The following is a 20,973-nucleotide window of genomic DNA, read 5'->3' on the forward strand; positions in this document are numbered from 1 at the left end:
GATGGAATACTCTCCACTTGCCTGGATGAGTGCAGCTCCAACAACACTCAAGGACCTCGACACCATCCAGGACAAAGCAGCCCGCTTGATTGGCACCTCATCCACCACCTTAAACATTCACTTCCTCCACCACCAGCGTACCATGGCCGCAGTGTGTACCATCTACAAGATGCAATGCAGCAACTCGTCAAGGCTTCTTCAACAGCACCTCCCAAACCTGCGACCTCTTCCACCTAGAAGGACAAGGGCAGCAGGTGCATGGGAACACCAACACCTCCAAGTTCAGCTCCCAAGTCACACACCATCCTGACTTGGAAATATATCGTCGTTCCTTCATCGTCGCTGGGTCAAAATCCTGAAATTCCCTTCCTAATAGCACTGTGGGAGTAACTTCACCACATGGACTATAGCAGTTCAAGAAGGCGGCTCACCACCACTTTCTCAAGAGCAATTAGGGATGGGCAATAAATGCTGTCCTTACCAGCGATGCCCACATCCCATAAACTAATTAAATAAAAGCTTGCTAGCTAGAGCTGACAACAGAGGGTAGATTTTGACTATAGGGCGGACAGGCTGGCTGCCCAATCCCTCAGATTTTGACGGCCAGGTCTCATTAGCATGCGGTTGGTGAGTTGCATGCCCTGAGAGGGCACCTTGTTGGCCGGCAGAAAGGTAGGTCTGGGGGAGGGGGGCAAGGGTGCAATCGTGGAGGGGGAGCCCAGAGTGGCAGCGGCCCACATTATTTTTGTGGAGCATTCCTATTCCTCCTAGTTCCACCAAAATTATTTTAACATTGTTAAAATTGCATTGGGTTCCTATGCACGTCGTATTCATGCACATATATTAAAGAGGCTCCCGCCTGATTGAGGCATATGTGCCTGGGCCACCCAGCAGAAGGCCCTGGGAAAAATGGTGGTGGAGTGGGAATGGGGAGGTATGTCGGCCACCTCGACCTTAACTCCACCACTTCCTCATTTCCGTGGACTGAACGGAGTTAAAGGCCCCGATAATAACTCTGAGGTGCTTTCGGAGTGGGGGAGGCAGACCTCATTATAATATTACTTCTGGGTTTGGCGTTGAATGCGCGTCAGCTGGCGTGGTGTGGACCCGCAGGACACAATCTCAACTGGAGCATTTAAAGGGTTCAATCCAAGGATGGAATTTGTAGGAGTTGCAGCAAAGGTGAGGGAAAGTGCTGTCGTGGATTCAGGACGGTCACGGGCTACACCAAGACTTTATGACATATTCCTTGATGCACTGCTGGGTGCAGTGAGGAGTAGGAGAGACATACTCTTCCCCGGCGTTGGGAGGAAGAAACCTGCTGCTGCAAATAAGGCGACGTGGCTGGAGGTGGCCGAAGAGGTCAGCAGCAGGAGCACTGTGCCACGCTCCTGGATTCAACGCAGGTAGTGCTTTAATGACCTAACCAGGTCAGGAAAGGTGAGTACAGTTGCACATTCACCTACATCCTGTTGTGCACATCACCCCCCTCCTTACCCTGCCTTGCCAAGCCTACTCCATCACATCACTCCTCGCACCTACTTACCTTCCAAGTGTTTCTATGCACTTCCTCACATCTCCATCTATCCATCCATCACTGCCACTCACCCTGATCCTTATGCAATTTGATGCCACTCCCTGACAGTCACCCTCACCAAATGCACTGCATCCATTGGGTGAACACATGCCATTACACTCACAAATAGGTCTGTTATTTCTCTTGTTGCTGAAGAGAGCACCGAACACTAGGGAGAGGAGAGGACCGGAAGTGGTCCTCCATAGATTGCGCAGTTGACAGCTGCAGAGGGGAGGAGTTGGAGATCAGTGGCGTTTTGACGTCACTGGCTGTCTGAGATGGAGGGATTGGCAACTCCCAGCTACCTGGTGACACGATTAAATATCAGCGACCCACATGTCATACAACACTCAGAAATGCTGACTTGATTTCAGCAGCGAATGAAATATGATCATCTTCATAATGCTAAGTTGCAATATTCTTACCTTGCCAGTACTCATTCATATCTCTTCTCTTCACCAGCACCTTCACGCTTACAGGCCTCCAGGATGACAAACCCTCAGGTTACACCGCCATAGGACTCATGCATACCGTGCACCAGCACAGATACTCACACTTCGGTGCGAGGCAGTTAGTTCGGATTTCACCTGGTGACTCACAGTTCACAAGTGAGCACGAGCAGATAGTGGAGGCAGGAACAACTTTGAAGAGATGGCGTTGGAGGGCGCAGTTCTCTCCAAGCTCTGCTCAGCTGGACACAGATGCGGTAGCTCAGGGGCCATTGATGAAAGGATAATCATTGAAGGGCAGCAGAAATTCTGCAACGTACTGGCAAGCCTTCCACCACACTGTCCATGATTAGAGAGAGAATGGAGGAGTCCAGCTCAAGCATGAGTGGGTTGATGTCACAGGGTATTGCGCGGATGTCTTCTTCCGTGGACAGATTGGCCAATTCCGTGACACATCAATCGCAGCAATCAAGTGAGCCCATGCAGGCCAAGACCATGGCCGTGCAGACTCTGGAGTTCCTCAGGGCAGTGTCCTAGGCCCAACCATCTTCAGCTGTTTCATCAATGACCTTCCCTCCATCATAAGGTCAGAAGTGGGGATGTTTGATGATTGCACACTGTTCAGCACCATTCGAGACTCGTCAGATACTGACGCAGTCCGTGTCCATATGCAGCAAGACCTGGACAACATTCAGACTTGGGCTGACAAGTGGCAAGTAACATTCGCACCACACAAGTGCCAGGCAATGACCATCTCCAACAAGCGAGACTCTAACTGAACTGGACCAGCCATATAAATACTGTGGCTACAAGAGCAGGCCAGAGGTTGGGAATTCTGCGACGAGTGTCTCACCTCCTGACTCCCCAAAGCCTTTCCACCATCTACAAGGCACAAGTCAGGAGTGTGATGGAATACTCTCCACTTGCCTGGATGAGTGCAGCTCCAACAACACTCATTCAGGATAAAGCAGCCCGCTTGACTGGCACTCCATCCACCTTCAACATTCACTCCCTCCACCACCGGCGCACTGTGGCTGCAGTGTGTACCATCTACAAGATGCACTGCGGCAACTCGCCAAAGCTCCTTCAACAGCACCTTCCAAATCCGCGACCTCTACCACTTAGAAGGACAAGGGCAGCAGACGCATGGGAACATCACCACCTACAAGTTCCCCTCCAAGCCACACACCATCCTGACTTGGACCTGTATCGCCGTTCCTTTACTGTCGCTGGGCCAAAATCCTGGAACTCCCTTCCTAACAGCATTGTGGGTGTACCTACACCATATGGACTGCAGCGGTTCAAGAAGGTGGCTCACCACCATCTTCTCAAGGGCAATTAGGGATGGGCACTAAATGCAGGCCTAGCCAGCGATGCCCACATCCCATCAATGAATAAAAAAAAACATGTCTGGCACCTTAAATAGGATGGCAGACAGCTTAGCCTTGGCCTTACAGTGCATCACTGATCTGCACCATGCTGTTCTCCAGCAGAGTGGTAGCAGCGAAGTGTGGCTGGCCCATGAGAATGGATGATGCCGAAAGGGGACATGGAAGTGGGAACTCCGCTCAAAGCGCTCCCACTTCTCGCCCGTTGTCCTCCCCCCCCCAGCCCCAGCCAGCATCCAACATGTTGCCGCCTCTCCCGATGGCCAAGTCTGCCCCTGCACAGGTGGAGCAGTCTTTGGCGGGGCCCAAACGGGCTCCAACACCCAGAGGTCGTCAGCCAAGAACATCTCAGCAGTCAGAACAGGGATCTGAGCAACTTGCCTCTACCTCTGCTGAAGCCACAGGGATTGCACCACATAGGGGCAGTCGGGAAAGCAAGAGTAAAGCTTTGTAGTTCAACAAGGGAATGCACATGGGTGTTTGACAAAATGTTATGTTGTTAAGTTTCCGTTGTTTAGTAGAATCACAAAATTTATTACTTTGCACTACTTTCCCGTGTTGCTCATATTTGGTTGCTGGGTGGCAACTCACATTTTCAGTTGTTTGTTGATGAATGGGAGGACATGAATTGACGGGGACCAATGGGGGGGGGGATGTGCAATGGATGGATGGTTGGTTGGTTATAGGATGACTTTGCGTCTGTCGGATTGGGGATGGGGCGTGGGGGGAGGAGAGTGGCCGTTGGATGTGATTGTTACATCAGTCCAGTGGTAGTGACTAACTGAACCGTACAGCTACAAGGGAATCTCGGGCATCAGTGAGAGTGGCTGGTGCTGCACTGGGGACACCATCATCAATCTCCTCCTCATCATCATTAGATTTGTCCACAGGCAATGTGTGCTTAGCGCCTTGTTCCTCCTGCAGTTCCAATCCTCGCTGCTACACAATGTTGTGCAGAACGCAGCCCAGCACGATCATTCTGGAGACCCTTGCTGCTGGTGCTGAAGGGCATCGCCAGATCTGTCCAGGCACCTGAAGCGCATCGAGTACGCCGATCGCTTGCTCAAGGACACGTCTGGTGGTCACATGGCTGTCGTTGTACCGCTCTTGGGCTTCATTAGTGGGGCTCTTCACGGGTGTCATCAGGCAAGTTTGAAGAGGTACCGTTTGTCCCCTCGCAGCTACCCCCTTAAGTCTGCTTGCAGGTCCAAAGAGGTCAGGGAGCTTGGGCTGCCACAGAATGAAAGCACCGTGGCAGCTCCCTGGGAATCTGGCGCACACACGCATAAACCTTTTCTTGTGGTTGCACACCAGCTGAATATTGATCAAATGGAATTCCTTGTGGTTTACGAATATTCCTGGTTGATCTGGGGGTATGCGAAATGCCAGGCGTATGCAGTCGATGACACCCTGTACCTGTGGTAAGCCAGCCAGAGATGCAAACCCGAGCATCTGCTCATTCTGACTAGTGCCACCACAGACAAAGTTGACATAATTTCCGGCCCTGGCAAGCAATCTATTAGTGACCTACTTTATGTATTTATGTACAGCTGACTGGGAGATCCTGGCTATGTCTCCGGTAGCACCTTGCAAGGAAAGTTGAGGGCAGTGGTCACTTTCACAGCCACTGGTAATGCATGGCTCCCAGGTCCAGCAGGGAGCAGGTCTTCTTCTGAGGCTGCAGATTTCTACCACCACCTGACATGACAATGTCAACCTCCGCAAGCACTGCTCTTCCGAGCGGTCAAGGAAGCTAAGCCTCTGCCTGTAAACCCTGTTAGGTGGGTAGTGCCTCTTGCGACCTAGAATCGTTACAGCACAGTGGGAGGCCATTCGGCCTGTCGGACCCATGCCGGCTCTCTGCAAGAGCACTTCAGCTAGTCCCAATCCCCTGCAATTTTTTTTCCTTCAGGTACTTATCTAATTCCCTTTTGAAAGCCACGATTGAATCTGCCTCCACCACCCTTTCAGGCAGAGCATTCCAGATCATAACCACTTGCTGTGTAAAAAAGTTTTTCCTCATGTCACCTTTGGATCTTCTGCCAATCACCTTAAAACTGTGTCCTCTGGTTCATGACCCTTCCGCCAATGGGAACAGTTTCTCTCTATTTACTCTGTCTAGACCCATCATGATTTTGAACACCTCTATCAAATCTCCTCTCAAACTTCCCTGCTCTAAGGAGAACAACCCCAGCTTCTCCAGTCTATCCACGTAATTAAAGTCCCTCATTCCTGGAACCATTCTTGTAAATCTTTTCTGCACTTCTCTAAAGCCTTCACAGCCTTCCTAAAGTGCGATGCCCAGATTTGAACACAATACTCCAGTTGTGGTCAAACCAGTGTTTTATAAAGGTTCATCATAACTTCCTTGCTTTTGTACTCTATACCTCTATTTATAAAGCCCAGGATCCCGTATGCTTTTTTAACTGCTTTCTCAACCTGCCCTGCCACCTTCAATGATTTGTGAGCATATACCCCCAGGTCTCTCTGTTCCTGCACTCACTTTAGAATTGTACCCTTTATTGACTCTCCTCATTCTTCCTACCAAAATGCATCACTTCCCACTTTTCTGCATTAAACTTCATCTGCCCGTGTCCGCCCATTCCACCAGCCTGTCTATCTCCTCTTGAAGTCTATCCCTATCCTCTTCACTGTTCACTATACTTCCAAGTTTTGTGTCATCTGTAAATTTTGATATAGTGCCCTGTACAACTATGTCCAAATCATTAATATATATCAAGAAAAGCAGTGGTCCGACTACTGACCCCTGGGGAACACCACTGTATACCTTCCTCCAGTCTGAAAAACAACCGTTCACCACTACTCTCTGTATCCTATCACTTCGTATCCATGCTGCCACTGTCCCTTTTATTCCATGGTCTTCAACTTTGCTGGCAAGCCTATTATGTGGCACTTTATCAAACCGCCCCCGTATCCAAGGACAATTGGAAGATTATGGCCAGTACCTTTGCAATTTCCACCTTTACTTCCCTCAGCATTCTAGGATGCATCCCATCTGGTCCTGGTGACTTATCTACTTTAAGTACAGCCAGCCTTTCTAGTACCTCCTCTTTATCAATTTTTATCTCATCCAGTATCTCCACTACCTCCTCTTTCACTATGATTTTGGCAGCATCTTCTTCCTTGGTAAAGACAGATACAAAGTACTCATTTAGTACCTCAGCCATACCCTCTGCCTCCATGTGTAGGTCTCCTTTTTGGTCCCTAATCGGCCTCACCCCTCCTCTTACTACCCGTTTACTATTTATATGCCTATAGAAGACTTTTGGATTCCCTTTAATGTTAGCTGCCATTCTATTCTCATACTCCCTCTTTGCCCCTCTTATTTTCTTTTTCACTTCCCCTCTGAACTTTCTGCATTCAACCTGTTACTTACTTGTATTCTCAACCTGACATCTGTCATACGCCCCTTTTTTCTGCTTTATCTTACTCTCTCTCTTTCGTCATCTAGGGAGCTCTGGCTTTGGTTGCCCTACTTCTCCCCCTCGTGGGAATGTACCTCGACTCTTTAAAGGCAACCCATTGTTCAATTACAGATTTGCCTGCCAATCTTTGATTCCAATTTACCCGGGCCAGCTCTGTTCTCAACCCACTGAAATTAGCCCTCCTCCAATTAAGTATTATGACTCTCAATTGCTCTTTGTCCTTTTCCATAGCTAATCTAAACCTTATGGTACTATGATCACTGTTCCCTATATGGCCCCCTACTGAAACTTGCTCCACTTGACCCACCTCATTCCCCAGAACCAGATTCAGCAATGCCTCCTTCCTCGTTGGGCTGGGAACGTACTGATCAAGAAAGTTCTCCTGAGCACACTCCAGAAATTCTTCCCCCTCTCTGCCCTTTACACTGTTACTATCCCAGTCTATATTAGGATAATTGAAGTCCCCCATTATCACTGCTCTATAGATCTTGCACCTCGACCACTGCTGCTTCCCCGTCTCTGCTGACCACCTGCAGGTCTCTGCACAGCAGGCTGTTGCTGCTGCTGATGGTCATCTTGCTCCTTGTCCGAGGTCCAATCTAAGGCAGCCATGGCGCCATCCATCCTGATCTTGAGTCTCAATACCTCCAAAGTGCACAAACTAACCTCTCACCACAAGTACTCTCAACAAATCCTTCCCCAGTGGGAGGTAAGAAAGCAGCTGTGAGTATGGAGTATTTATTGATGTCCTTATACCCGACTTTTAATGAGCCCCATGAATTGACATTCAGTCTTCTTCAATGGCAGAGTTTCAGGAAGCCTGGGAAACCCATGTATGCTTTGTCAAATTTAAATCCCGGTGAAAATCTCGTTCAAATTGGCTCATTTAAATATTATAAGCAGTAATCCACCTCTCCGGAGGGGTTACGCACATGCATCGAAACGTGCCAGAGTTAAACCTGGAAGTCGGCGTGTTGGAGCCGGCTTCCAGACGTGCTGACATTTCCGCCGATTTTAACAACGCCCCCAAACCCAAACCCAAGCGCGCTTTACTATTAAATTTCCCCCCAAAGTCTTCCCTCGAGTTTAGTTAGCCTTCAGCCTGGCTGCTGAATAGAAAGCCTCCCTATGATGAAACACTTGTCTTAAAAAGGAGAGAATAATTGACACATTCAGTTCATTTTGAGGAAATTTGTCGTCAGCGAATCATTAGGAGTACTAATGACTGCTGTGGTGTAGTTGTCAGAAGTATAATCTAGTTCACAAACTGCCAAGGTGACACATATTACACTATAGTCAGAGCATGGGCAGTAAAGTTGCAGTCGAATGCAGAACAACCTGGAGGATGAGATTTGTGCGACATGTAAATCAGGATACAATAGTCCGGATTTTGCAGTAAGAATAACGGTGAGGCTCTCAGTGTTCACCGTTATTAAAGAATAAATCGGGCAGCAACTTCTGGTGTCCGCACATGTGCAGTTAAACGTGGAAATTAGGAAGTTGCTGTCCGATTTGCCCTGCTCCTCCACAAGCTTTGCCACACCGGTACCTCACCAAGAAATTCAACATTCAAACACATGACGGGCCTGAAGTTGGGGTACTTACCCACTAGATACCCACTAAACACAGCAGAAAAAGTTAGGGCTTGTCCAGCAAGTGTAAGCGAATTTTTAATAGCGTGATAAGTCTTAATTACAACCAAACAACCTCTCTGGCACTGAAAATTTACTTTTACAAGTGTGGAGTCTCATTCTTTCAGGTTTTAATTATTGTTGGAGTTTTCTGTCTATTTTATCTCTCTTAATTCGATCTTTCTTTCCCTCTCTTTATTTCGTTTTCTGTACATGATTTTACATTGAATTAAATATTCTAACTTACACTTCCTGGTTTAGACTCTGCGTGGCTCAGTAAGGATTCTTCAGTCTGATTGGTTGAAGAGACACGCTGTTGCTTGCCCTGTTCACACAGGTCCCAGGTCCCCTGTGGAGGACGCCGCGCTTTATTAGGCTCCCGCTGGCCGTAAATTGCCACGCAAAAGCCCACGAAAAGTCTGTGGGCAGCCTGTAAGCGAAATGAACGGCGAGCACCGTTCGTTTGCTGCCGACCGCAAAATCCGGGCCTATGTGTTGACATTTGCAATTAATGGACCTGACTGTTGATATATTCTGATGGTGTGGCAGCTAAATGTTAGTTCTGGCCGGGATACGAGACTAAAGCAACTATTGTATTCGCAGTTTCTGGGGTCTTATTTGTGCCAAATATACCCAAGAATATTGGGACTGTGCTCACAAAAAGCCTGTGTATGATGTAACCTGAGGGGGTCATATATTATCAACTGCTCTGCATCTATTATTGGTTTTACAAAAACCTAAAAAATAAAATAAAATGCAAAACTGTTATTAATTTTCAGTTAAAAGTGGCTAATCACCAAATAAAAATGACAGCAAAACTTCTGAAAGTTTGCAGTGTATCACTTTCAGAGGCAAAAAGAAAATGTGAGAAACTCTTTCAAGGAAAACAGATTTGAACATTCACTCATACATCATCGACTGTTTTTAAGAACTGAACAAATAAAAGGCCAGCTGGTTACCCAGACAGTTCACTGTTGAATCACCCTGACCCGTCGAGATGAAAGAAACACAACATGACATTGACATTTCATATACTGTTTTAATAACAATTTTCAGTCAGTGCTTGATTGAGTGCTTAAGACTGGGGAATGGTGGACTTAACATCCAGTACTCCTCCTTCATCCTGTATCATTTTGAAGTAACATAGAGCTTTGTTTGGGAACAGGTTAGTGACTGTAGTTTTCCTGATATGTAGGACAGCTGTTGGTGGTTTAGAATGTTATCAGCAAATGTGAGTTCAGAATGCAATTTTAGCTTAATTAACTTCAGCGTTACAATTTCTGTGAGCTTTCAGCTGAAATATCTTAAAACTTTAAATTGGTCACGAGTGATAAACAAACTTCTGTTAAGCCGAAGAAACAGTTTCTTTCATAATAACCAAGATAAGGGACATTTTAATTAAATTAAGGTTAGTGTTCTTATTTTTGTCTTCCTGCTGTGTGGGAAAGAGAGATTTAAATATATTTCTTTTCATTTATGAATTTACCTAGCTATATTCTGTCAAAATGAAAGATGCATAACAAAGATGATTCTGGATGGTTGGCAATAGATGCCAAGACAGTCATCAAAACAATGGATTGAGATGATGTCATGAACCTTGAATGCAAAGCTCACATGGGTTGTTTATCAGCTGAATCCCATGAGTACATTACTGTTCGTAATTTGCTGAAGACATAAAAAAGCTGATTCCCTGTGAGGAATGATATTCACAAAGAGCGCCAGTCAGGAAATCACAAACTCACATTCATTTAAAAGGATGGAGAATCAGGCACTGAAGGTCTGCAATTTTCCAATCAGCACTCTCATCAAAGGCCACTCTCGTCAGGAGAACTCGATTGCGGAATCAGCCATCTAGTATTTTATATATTACAATGATTTTTACATGTGCTTTATAACAGCTATGTCTTTCAATATTGCAGGTTAGTGACAAGTGATTTAAGATTTCATAGGATATAGGGTTGCGACAAAGGACCTCACAGGATATCAAGATGGGATGTAAGATTGCAGTCAAAGAGCTAGCATAACCACAGTGGCAACAGACACCACTGTTATTCCTTCTGTCAGATCCTGCAGTTATCTGTCCACTGTTGCTTCTCCATGTAGTTATTCCCATGCACATTGCTATCATCTCAGCTTACCTTCCACGCGATGTTTTCCCAATTGTGAACCTCAGCAGCACTTCAAAAGTTCCTGATCTTCAGCTTTAGACACATAGGGCAGGATTTACATTGGGCCGTGGAGGCGGGATTGGAGGCGTGTGGGGGGTTAAAATCCCGAAATCGGGGGGCATGAAACCATCCCGCCCCCAACCCGCCTCCATGCCAGTTTCAAAGGAGGCGGGTACCCGACCCGCACTGGGACCCGCCTCCCCGAGGCGAGAAGGGGATTAGTGCCAATTAACTGCCTGTTAACAGGTAGTTAACAGGCAGTTTTTAGCCTAATCCCTATTTTCATTCTTGAAGTGTGGGATTCCCGACGGCTCCAAACCACGCCAAGTTAACGAGACGGGCCGTCGGGTTGAAGGGCTTGGAGGGGTCGAGATGTCCGGTGTTCAGGTGAGTGATGGGTGCATGATTGCAGAGGTAACTGTGTTTAAACAAGTTTTCCTTACCTTTACAGCCTTCCTCCCTTCAGGTCTCGGGAGTCCCTCATCTCACCGGCACAGAAAGCAGAATGGCCACGAGCTGTCAAAAATTGCAGCATTCAGCTTTCTGTTCCGGAGAGATCTCTAAATCATCCTGAGATGAAGGAATTAACGTAGAGTACAGATTGTCAGTGTTTGACAGCTTCAAACAGCTTTGAAACGCTGCTATTTCATCTGTCAAAAGGTCTTCACAGATGAAGTATCAATCTGTGATGTCACTTGTTGCCGGGTGGCCCTTAATTGGCCTGCTGAGCCCGCTGGGCGGGCGCAACAAGGTCAATCAAGTCAAAATCACGTGGGTCAGCTACAACTCGATGGAGGCGGGACTACAACCCTGAAAGTTGTAGTCCTGCCTCCTACCCGCCTTCTCAATGAAAATCCAGCCCATAAGCTCTACCCATTGCAATCTTCTTGCCACAGGGGAGGTACCAGAAGACTGGAGGACAGCTAACATAGTACTATTATTCAAGAAGGGTAGTAGGGATAAACCAGGGAATTACAGGTCAGTGAGCCTAACATCAGGGGCAAGGATTAATCAAGGATAGTCAGCATGGTTTTGTCAGGGGGAGATCATGTCTAACCAATTTGATTGAATTTTTCGAGGGGGTGACTAGGTGTGTGGATGAGGGTGGTGCAGTTGATGTAGTCTACATGGACTTCAATAAGGCTTTTGACAAAGTCCCACATGGGAGACTGGTCAAGAAGGTAAGAGCCCATGGGATCCAGGGCAATTTGGCACATTGGATCCAAAATTGGCTTAGTGGCAGGAGGCAGAGGTTGATGGTCGAAGGTTGTTTTTGTGACTGGAAGCCTGTGTCCAGTGGTGTACCGCAGGGATCGGCGCAGGGTCCCTTGCTGTTTGTAGTGCACATTAATGATTTAGATATGAATGTAGAAGGTATGATCAGTAAGTTCGCAGATGACACGAAAATTGGTGGAGTGGTAAATAGTGAGGAGGGAAGCCTCAGGCTACAGGACGATATAGATGGGTTGGTCAGATGGGCAGAACAGTGGCAAATGGAATTTAACCATGAAAAGTATGAGGTGATGCATTTTGGGAGGATTAACAAGGCAAGGGAATACACAATGAATGGTAGGACCCTAGGAAGGACAGAGGATGAGAGAGACCTTGGTGTGCATGTACATAGATCCTTGAAGGCAGCAGGACAGGTAGATAAGGTGGTTAAAAAGGCAGATGGGATACTTGCCTTCATTAGTCGAGGCATAGAGTATAAGAGCAGGGAGGTTATGATGGAACTGTACAAAACGCTAGTTAGGCCACAGCTGGAGTACTGTGTGCAGTTCTGGTCACCACACTATAGGTAGGATGTGATTGCATTGGAGAGGGTGCAGAGGAGATTCACCAGGATGTTACCTGGGCTGGAGCGCTTCAGCTATGAGGAGAGACTGGACAGGCTGGGGTTGTTTTCCTTGGAGCAGTGAAGGCTGAGGGGGGACCTGATTGAGATATACAAAATTATGAGGGGCATAGATAGAAAGGAACTTTTCCCCTTAGTAGGGGGGTCAATAACCAGGGGGCATAGTTTCAAGGTAAGGGGCAGGAGGTTTAGAGGGGATTTGAGGAAAAACTTTTTCACCCAGAGGGTGGTTGGAATCTGGAACTCACTGCCTGAAAGGGTGGTAGAGGCAGGAACCCTCACAACATTCAAGAAGCATTTAGATGAGCACTTGAAACGCCATAGCTTGCAAGGCTATGGACCAAGTGCTGGAAAATGGGATTAGAATAGACAGTGCTTGATGGCCGGTGCGGACACGATGGGCCAAAGGGCCTCTTTCTGTGCTGTATAACTCTATGACTTTAATACATTCTATTGTCAGCTGTGGTTCAGTTGGTAGCACCCTCACCTCGCGAGTCAGAAGGTTGTGGGTTCAAGTCCCACTCCAGAGACTTGAGCACAAAAATCTAGGCTGACACTCCAGTGCAGTGCTGAGGGAGTGCTGCACTGTCGGAGGTGCCGTCTTTCGGATGAGACATTAAACCAAGGCCCCGTCTGCTGTCTCAGGTGGACGTAAAAGATCCTATGGCACTATTTTGAAGAAGAGCAGGGGAGTTATCTCTGGTGTCCTGGCCAATATTTATCCCTCAATCAACATCTCTAAAACAGATGATCTGGTCATTATCACATTGCTGTTTGTGGGAGCTTGCTGTGCGAAAATTGGCTGCAGCGTTTCCTACATTACAACAGTGACTACACTTCCAAAAAGTACTTCATTGGTTGTAAAGCACTTTGGGACATCCAGTGGTCGTGAAAGGTGCTATATAAATGCAAGTCTTTCTTTCTTTTACTCCATACAGGCCACTCACACTTTAGTGTTGGTCACGCTGCCCTCCAAATAAATATCCGTTATGCTCCTTTGCAGAGTGATTTCCGAAAGGGTCCACCCTCTGTTTCTATAACTTCATTAAGGTACAGCTTCTGTCATATTCTGGGGGTAATTTTAACTTTCGGCGAGCTTATAAAATGGACGATATTCGATCATTATCCAACCACCTGATTTTCCTTTCCACTGAAGTCAATGGGGCAGCGTGTATAATGGGCTGCCGATCTGATATCGCTCAATTACACAATTGCCAAAAGTTAAAATTACCCCCCCCCGTCCTTTTCCCTCCCATGATAAAGATTTGACAGAATACCAACTTATTTTGGATAGTGAAAAAATGAAAATTTCATGACGCATCACAAAATGTAAATTAAGAATGGATTCACTGACGATTTAACAGGAAGCCGAAGGATATATACTTGGCACCAATACAATGTGCCTTGGCCTATATTCCTTAGAGTTTAGAAGAATGAGAGCTGATCTAATTGAAACATAGAAAATTCTTAAGGGGTTTGACAGGGTTAATGCTGGGAAAATGGCTGGGGAATCTAGATCACAGGGTTACAGTCACAGAATAAGGGGTCGGCCATTTAAGACTGAGATGAGGAGAAATTTCTTCGCTCAAAGGGTTGTGAATCTTTGGAATTCTCTACCCCAGAGGGCTGTGGATGCTCAGTCGTTGAGTATATTCAAGACAGAGGTCGATAAATTTTGGGGAACGGAGGGAATCAAAGTATATGGGAATAGTGCGGGAAGGTGGAGTTGAGGTAGAAGATCAGCCATGATCTTACTGAATGGCGGAGCAGGCTCAAGGGGCCAAATGGTCTACTCCAGCTCCTATTTCTTATGTTCTTATGCTATTAACACGGGTATGAAAATGATTTCAATGGCAAGCTTATGAGTTCAACAGCCTATTCGCATTCCAACATTATTTGACTTAAAATTTGGGTATAGACTTATAAAAATACAGAAGGTGCTAGCTAGAGAATAGTAAAGATACTTGCATTTTCATTCCCTTTAACAAGTAATCTGTGTAACATTTGATGCAAACATGGACAAACTTAAAAGTTGAATCAAAAATAAGGTATATGGCAACTTTTCCCCAATCAATAGACAAAAAATTATGGCCCTGAATTTGCAACCCCCATGGGTGCGTATGCGCCGGCGCACGCGCTAAAACTCAGAACTTGCGATCTGTCAAGAATTCTCTGACAGATAGGCTAGACGGGGAAAGGCTGTTCCCACCAGTTGATGGTACAAGGACGAGGGGACACAGGCTTAAGGTTTTGGGCAAGAGATACAGGGGGGACGTGAGGAAAAACTTTTTTACGCAGCGAGTGGTGAGGACCTGGAACTCGCTGCCGACGGAAGTGGTGGAAGCGGAGACACTCAATGTTTTCAAGGGGAGACTGGATAGGCACTTGAGGGAAATAAACTTGCAGGGCTATGGGGATAGAGCAGAGGAATGGGACTGACTGGATTGCTCTACAGAGCGCCGGCACAGACTCGATGGGCCGAATGGCCTCCTTCTGTGCCGTTATGACTCTATGAGATCACCCACATGCCCAAGAAAAGTGCCTCTGCGGGTGGACAGTTGCGCTTTTTGCCCAACTTCCATCCGCTGAAAGGCTATAGAGTTCTTACGCCTGGTAAAAGCAGGAGTAAGGCCTGCTTTTACTAGCATAAGAGTTTAAAAAAAGAGAAAAATAAGATTTTATCACTCACTTATAAATTAAAAACCCTGTCCAATAAGGTAAGGTTATATTGAGCCCCGTTAAAACATACTTAAAAAATTTCAAAAAATAACATATGTAATTAAATGCCATTTTAATTAATTTTATATATGTAATAGTTTTTATTTATTTATTTCAGTGTGTTGTTGCATTTTTGCAGTCATCCCCATTCATACTTTTGACAGTTCTGTGCGTACGGAACTGTCAAGAGTATGAAGGGGGATTCCCTTCTTCCATTGGTTGGCTTGGCCCACGTAATCCCAGGGACGCTTGCGAACCGCCTGCACCCCTGGGATACGCGGGGCCTCTGCGCATTTCCAAGAGGAGAGGCCCAGAATCGGAAACCTCGGTATCTACGGAATCAGCAGGTAGGTTCGTAGAATTTTTTCTGATCGGAGGCATCTGCCCGCAGGAAGCCTCCGATCGGAAATTCAGGGCCAATATCTTTACTCCTCTCTACCAGTGATGTTGCTGGAATTGCAACAAAGTAATTCTGTGGGAGTTGGTAAGCACTGTAGTGTGGGGAATTAGTGGGCAGGTGCATTGAACTTGAAGAAATGAAAACGCGAAACAAATTCTTAGTTGGTTCATAGAATAAATAAAACTTTGTTAAATAAGCCATTTCTCAGCTAACTCCCAGAATTGTAGCCTTTTTCTATACCATATAAAAGTTTCTGCCGGGTGATGCAAACAAATCTAATTTGACAGTTTCCATTTCTTCATACCTTACGTTAACTTTATATAGCTTCAAGCACTAAGAAACGCCATGAATTCTTTCTTAGTATCTTTTCGCATTGTTGGGATTTGTATAGTAGAAACTTGTTTGTAGTACAGGAAACTTTCTGGTATCCGGCACTGACGGGACTGAGCTGGTGCCGTTAGATCAAAACTGCCGTATAAACCAGCGGCAATGTTAAAACATACAGAGCTTTTCAGCTCCGTGTGACTCAACAAACCCTGTTGCTTAGCAACAGCTTCAAAACAGTCAGCTGCAGCTGCAAGCGTCTCTAGCTGAAGCTGTTGCTTAGCTACAGACCTTGCAGAGCCTGACTGGGGGAAAAAAAGCAACGAGAAGTAAAAAAACTTATAGAAAACGGCTCCTGAATTTTGCCGGTAGATAGAGCTTTCCGGACTTAAACGAAAGTTTCCTGTACTTTCTGTAACAGTGACATGTAGCGCTGTGGACATCTGAAATTCAGGCTCGATCTCAACAGAATGGACCTCACCAACAGTTAACTGATAGAAGATTCACAAATAAATATTTCCTTCATCCTGACTAGCAACAGGAACCTGTGCAGCCAATATAAGAAATGTAAACCTCTTTTGCACTTCCCAGCTGGCTGTCCTGGCGAAACCAAAGAGACTTTGTACAGTTTGACAGTTTTCAATGAGGCTTGGCATGAAGTTTCCAATTCATACTTACCCACACATCCTTGCTCTCTTGGCGGAATCTCAAAACCTTGATCACACAGACAGCGGAAGGAACCATCCGTATTTTCACAATACCCATGAGCACCACAGATAGTTTCATTCATACACTCATTAATGTCTGCAAAAAAAACCCCAAAACAATTGGAATTAATAACAAATTTTCCTAAGTGCTTAGCAATGCTGAAATATAAACAGAGGAATGCACAATAGGGACTACTGGAATAAAAGAGTTTCATTCTCCAGTAGGTCATGATGATCTTATTCATAAATGGAATAAGGGCAGTATCCCACAGATCAACATGGTGTCCATACTGTTTATAATGCCAATAAAACAAATTAGTAAGTACAGCGGAATTCAAATTTAATGATCACTGCTTGATCATTTATGAACATTTCACATTTGGTATTGCAAATTTAAGGATCAAAAAAAATAGCACATTCTAATTTAATTTCTCAATTTTGAAGCTGTTTCCTTCTCTCTTTCAATCCTATTAGTTCCCTGCTCTAATTCAACATATAATCAGGCATATTAAAGCTGGTCATCGGATGTACCTCATCAGCAATTCGTGTTGCTGTTCCAAGGCATCTGCCATAGAACCATAGAAGTTTCAAGTACTGAACATAGAAAGATAGGAGCATGAGTAGGTCATTCGGCCCTTCGAGTCTGCTCCGCCATTCAATATGATCATGGCTGATCCTCTATCTCAACACCATATTCCCGCTCTCTCCCCATACCCCTTGATGCCTTTTGTGTCTTGTAATGAAATCTGTTTGTCTTGATCCTGTATTCGTTTTGCACTCATGTATATTACCCTCCCCCACTGTGTATAGTTTCACTTCCTCTTTCCCGACTAACCTGGGAGGTTCCAGGTCTTGGCTCTTGGCTCCGCCCCTGACTTCTCTTACATAAAGATCCCAGGATCTGTATGACTCATTCCTGTGAACCAGTCGGCGTGTTGAGATGTTAGCTCTGATCTTAGTGATTAAAAGCCAACGGCCTAGAAATTGAGTGGGGTTAGCGCCCAATTAGAGGCGCTAGAGGGCCTTGCGCCGGAATTATAGCCGCTTCGGAAATTGATTTGGGCCCTACCATCGGCGTTAGCCGGTAGCGCTGCGCCGGCACCGATGACGTCATCGGTGTGCGCAGCGTCCCGGTTGCCGTGGTAACGCGGCCGGACGCCGAAATTCAGTTGCGGCCGCCTCGCCCGTGGCAGCCGCAACCAACGATTTTTCAAAAGTTTCTTGCTGGACTTAGCGCCGGCGCATTAAGGTGGCGCGGCGGCCGGCCGCTTTCCCGGTGGCCGCCTGCCCGCACCTCCCTCCCCGGACTCCTCCACCACCCCCCCGCGGCACAGATGTGTGTGGGCCTCGAGCCTGGCAGTTCTCCGAGGTGCCGGGCTCATTTTTCGTGTGATTCCACCGGCCAGCGGTCAGCTGCAGGCAGCTCTTCCTTAACAGAAGGAGGAGGCCTGCAGTACCCCAGCCTGCCGCACCGCATCGGGTGCCGCAGCGGGGGATTAGCGCCGCAATCCTGCATTCAGCGCCCATTGCGAGGCGCTGACACCCTCCATTAGCGCCCGCAGCCGTCTGGGCGCGGCGCAGCTGAATTTTTGGTGGGCGCAGCGGCAATTAACGCTGGCGCTAAATTTCGGGCGCTACAGCCCTGGCGGAGGCAAACTCAATTTCTAGGCCAACTTGTTTAAGTCTATAACTTCTAGTTTTGTGGTTACTGAAGGCCCATCATGTCTAGAATTCTATCTATCTCCTTCTTAAATATATTCAGTGACTTGGCCTCCACGGCCGTCTGTGGTAGAGAATTCCACAGATTCACCACCCTCTGAGTGAAGGAGGCCATTGCACCCCTCATCACTGTGCAAGCTCTTTGCTGGAGTAATCCAAAATGACTCCCACTGGCCCACTCTCTTCCCATAGTCTGAATATTGCTCTGCTTCAAATATTTATCCAATTTTCCCTTAAAAGATGCAATGGTCTTTGTCTCAACCAATCCCTCTGGCAAAGTTTTCCACGTTCCAAAAACCTCCTGCGTAAAGGAATTTTTCTTACTGAAAATTTTAAACAGATTCTCCAACCAGAGGTAAGGCCTTTCACTCTATCAAAATCCTTCATAATTTTAAAACCCTCTATTACACAGAATTTACAACACAGGAACAGGCCATTCGGCCCAGCTGGTCAATGCTGGTGTTTATGCTCCACACGAACCTCCTTCCACCCCTACTTCATCTCACTCCATCAGCATATCCTTCTATTCCTTTCTCCCTCATGTACTTATCTAGCTTTCCCTTAAATGCATCTGTACTATTCGTCTAAGTTACTCCGCATGGTTGCAAGTTCCCCATTCTAACCACTCTCTAGGTAAAGTAGTACTACCCTAATCTTCATCTTCTTCTCCCCCCCCCCCCATCCCACTCTTCCTAAAAGCAGACTCCCGCTGGGTTACAGTTCCACTTTAAATTTGTTCTTAACCTGCTCTGTTTCAGTGGAAATAGTCCCACTGTCTCAAGTCTCTCCTCATTACTATAGTTTCCGATTCATGGTATTATCTTAGAGATTCTATGCTGTTAAGTTTCTGTGGCCACACTATTAACTGCCCCCCCCCCACCCCCATGATGGGTGGGAGAGGGTCCCTTTCTCAACAATCCTTGTGGGCTAGAAGGAGCAGGTGTGCTCCCCCGGCCCCCTCAAGGAAGACCGCCCATCCCACTGCTGATCGTGGCCGTTCTCTCCACCCGCCTTGATTGCCGACCTCCTCCCACCTCCAGCCCCGATGGCCTCTCTCTCCCTCCCTCTCCCTCCAGCCACGATGGCCTCTCTCTCCCTCCAGCCATGATGGCCTCTCTCTCCCTCCAGCCACGATGGCCTCTCTCTCCCTCCAGCCCCGATGGCCTCTCTCTCCCTCCAGCCCCGATGGCCTCTTTCTCCCTCCAGCCACGATGGCCTCTCTCTCCCTCCAGCCACGATGGCCTCTCTCTCCCTCCAGCCACGATGGCCTCTCTCTCCCTCCAGCCACGATGGCCTCTCTCTCCCTCCAGCCACGATGGCCTCTCTCTCCCTCCAGCTCTGATGGCTGATCTCTTCCCCCTACGACCCCCAAGCCCCGATCCCTGACTTTCCTCCCTCCCGATTGTTGTGGACTGTCCCCAAGGGTCATCTGCTGTGGCCTCCTGCCGCGGGTTCACTCTCCCGGGCGCCAGCCAGGCTATCAATTTGGCTGCACGACTGCTGCCCCAAGTTAAAATCCGGGCCCAAGTGTATATTCCTTTTCCCAAAATGTATTACCTCACACTTATTCAGATTAATTGCATCTTTTATCTATTAGTCCATTCTGCTAATCTGTCTATGATCCCCTATTTTTATGTCTTCAGTGAATTTTAAGATTGTGCTCTCTGTGCCCAAACTCAAATCAACTGATCTGCTGTTACTGTAATTTGTTCAAAGTACAGATGTCAATATTTATTTTTTCCAAATGTGGTGAGGTGGATTGTAAACCTATTTGGTCAGACACTTTGCAAAAAGAATGACCAAAATCAAAATGGACTAACTGGCGTGGCGATTGCAGCACCACTGCAATCTTTAATAGTTATTCTATTCTCCAACTCAATGCACACCTGTCTGGCATTTGTAGGGAGCACTACGTGCTGTTTGACAACAATGATTTCTTTATAAGAAGTGACACTTTGAAATTGAGCTGCTTTGTCATTAACTGCTAAGGAAAGTTTAAACAGGAACCTCATTGAAAAGAGATCTTTTTCTCAATGTATTGCTGAAATACAACTCTGATGGCTTAACAGCAACAGCAAGAAGAGAACCACAGCTGCACATAATTATTTGACAGGTAAATCCTCAAACAAATATTCAACAATGTCAAATACTAATACCTAATTAGAATTCTCATAATACGAGGCAGAGAAGAATTTTAACAATCGTTAAAGTTCAAGACAGTTAACGTAAACTATTAAATGGGCCACTGTTAGGTATTTTACTACGTTATGTACCCATAACAATCGATAGCAGCTGCAGAGCTGTAATGAAGCTTTTGGTTTCATTGCTAACATCAACAGTAATGTCAGCACTTTAGCATCCATAAGTGAAGGATGTAACTAAGGCTGTGCTAGACTCTCTAACATTTAGTTTAGGTAGTTAAAATCTTTAGGCTGCGTCCAATTTATTCCTTGCACACAGTACATGCATATATCAAACCAAGGGACTGAAAATGGTAGCTTGGCCAATAGCAGCTTATTTACAGCGAGGCCCTATTGTGAGGGGTTTAGAAAATGCGTAGTATACAATTTAAAAAAAAACCATAAGCCAAAA

At 46.4% G+C, this 20,973-nt stretch overlaps 1 protein-coding gene across 1 annotated transcript in view; it reads right to left on the reverse strand.

Moving 5' to 3' along the window:
* Window positions 1-20,973, reverse strand: part of LOC147109099 (latent-transforming growth factor beta-binding protein 2-like) — an 817,740-nt gene that overhangs the window by 80,627 nt on the left and 716,140 nt on the right. Inside the window, exon 27 of the mRNA XM_086002712.1 lies at window positions 16,634-16,759. Coding sequence (XP_085858838.1) covers window positions 16,634-16,759 — 126 coding nt within the window. The remainder of the gene's footprint in view (window positions 1-16,633; window positions 16,760-20,973) is intronic.

Source organism: Somniosus microcephalus, chromosome 12 (genome assembly GCF_052327205.1).
Source record: "Somniosus microcephalus isolate GS21.2 chromosome 12, FLI_Smic_1.0, whole genome shotgun sequence".
Classification (NCBI taxonomy): Eukaryota; Metazoa; Chordata; class Chondrichthyes; order Squaliformes; family Somniosidae; genus Somniosus; species Somniosus microcephalus.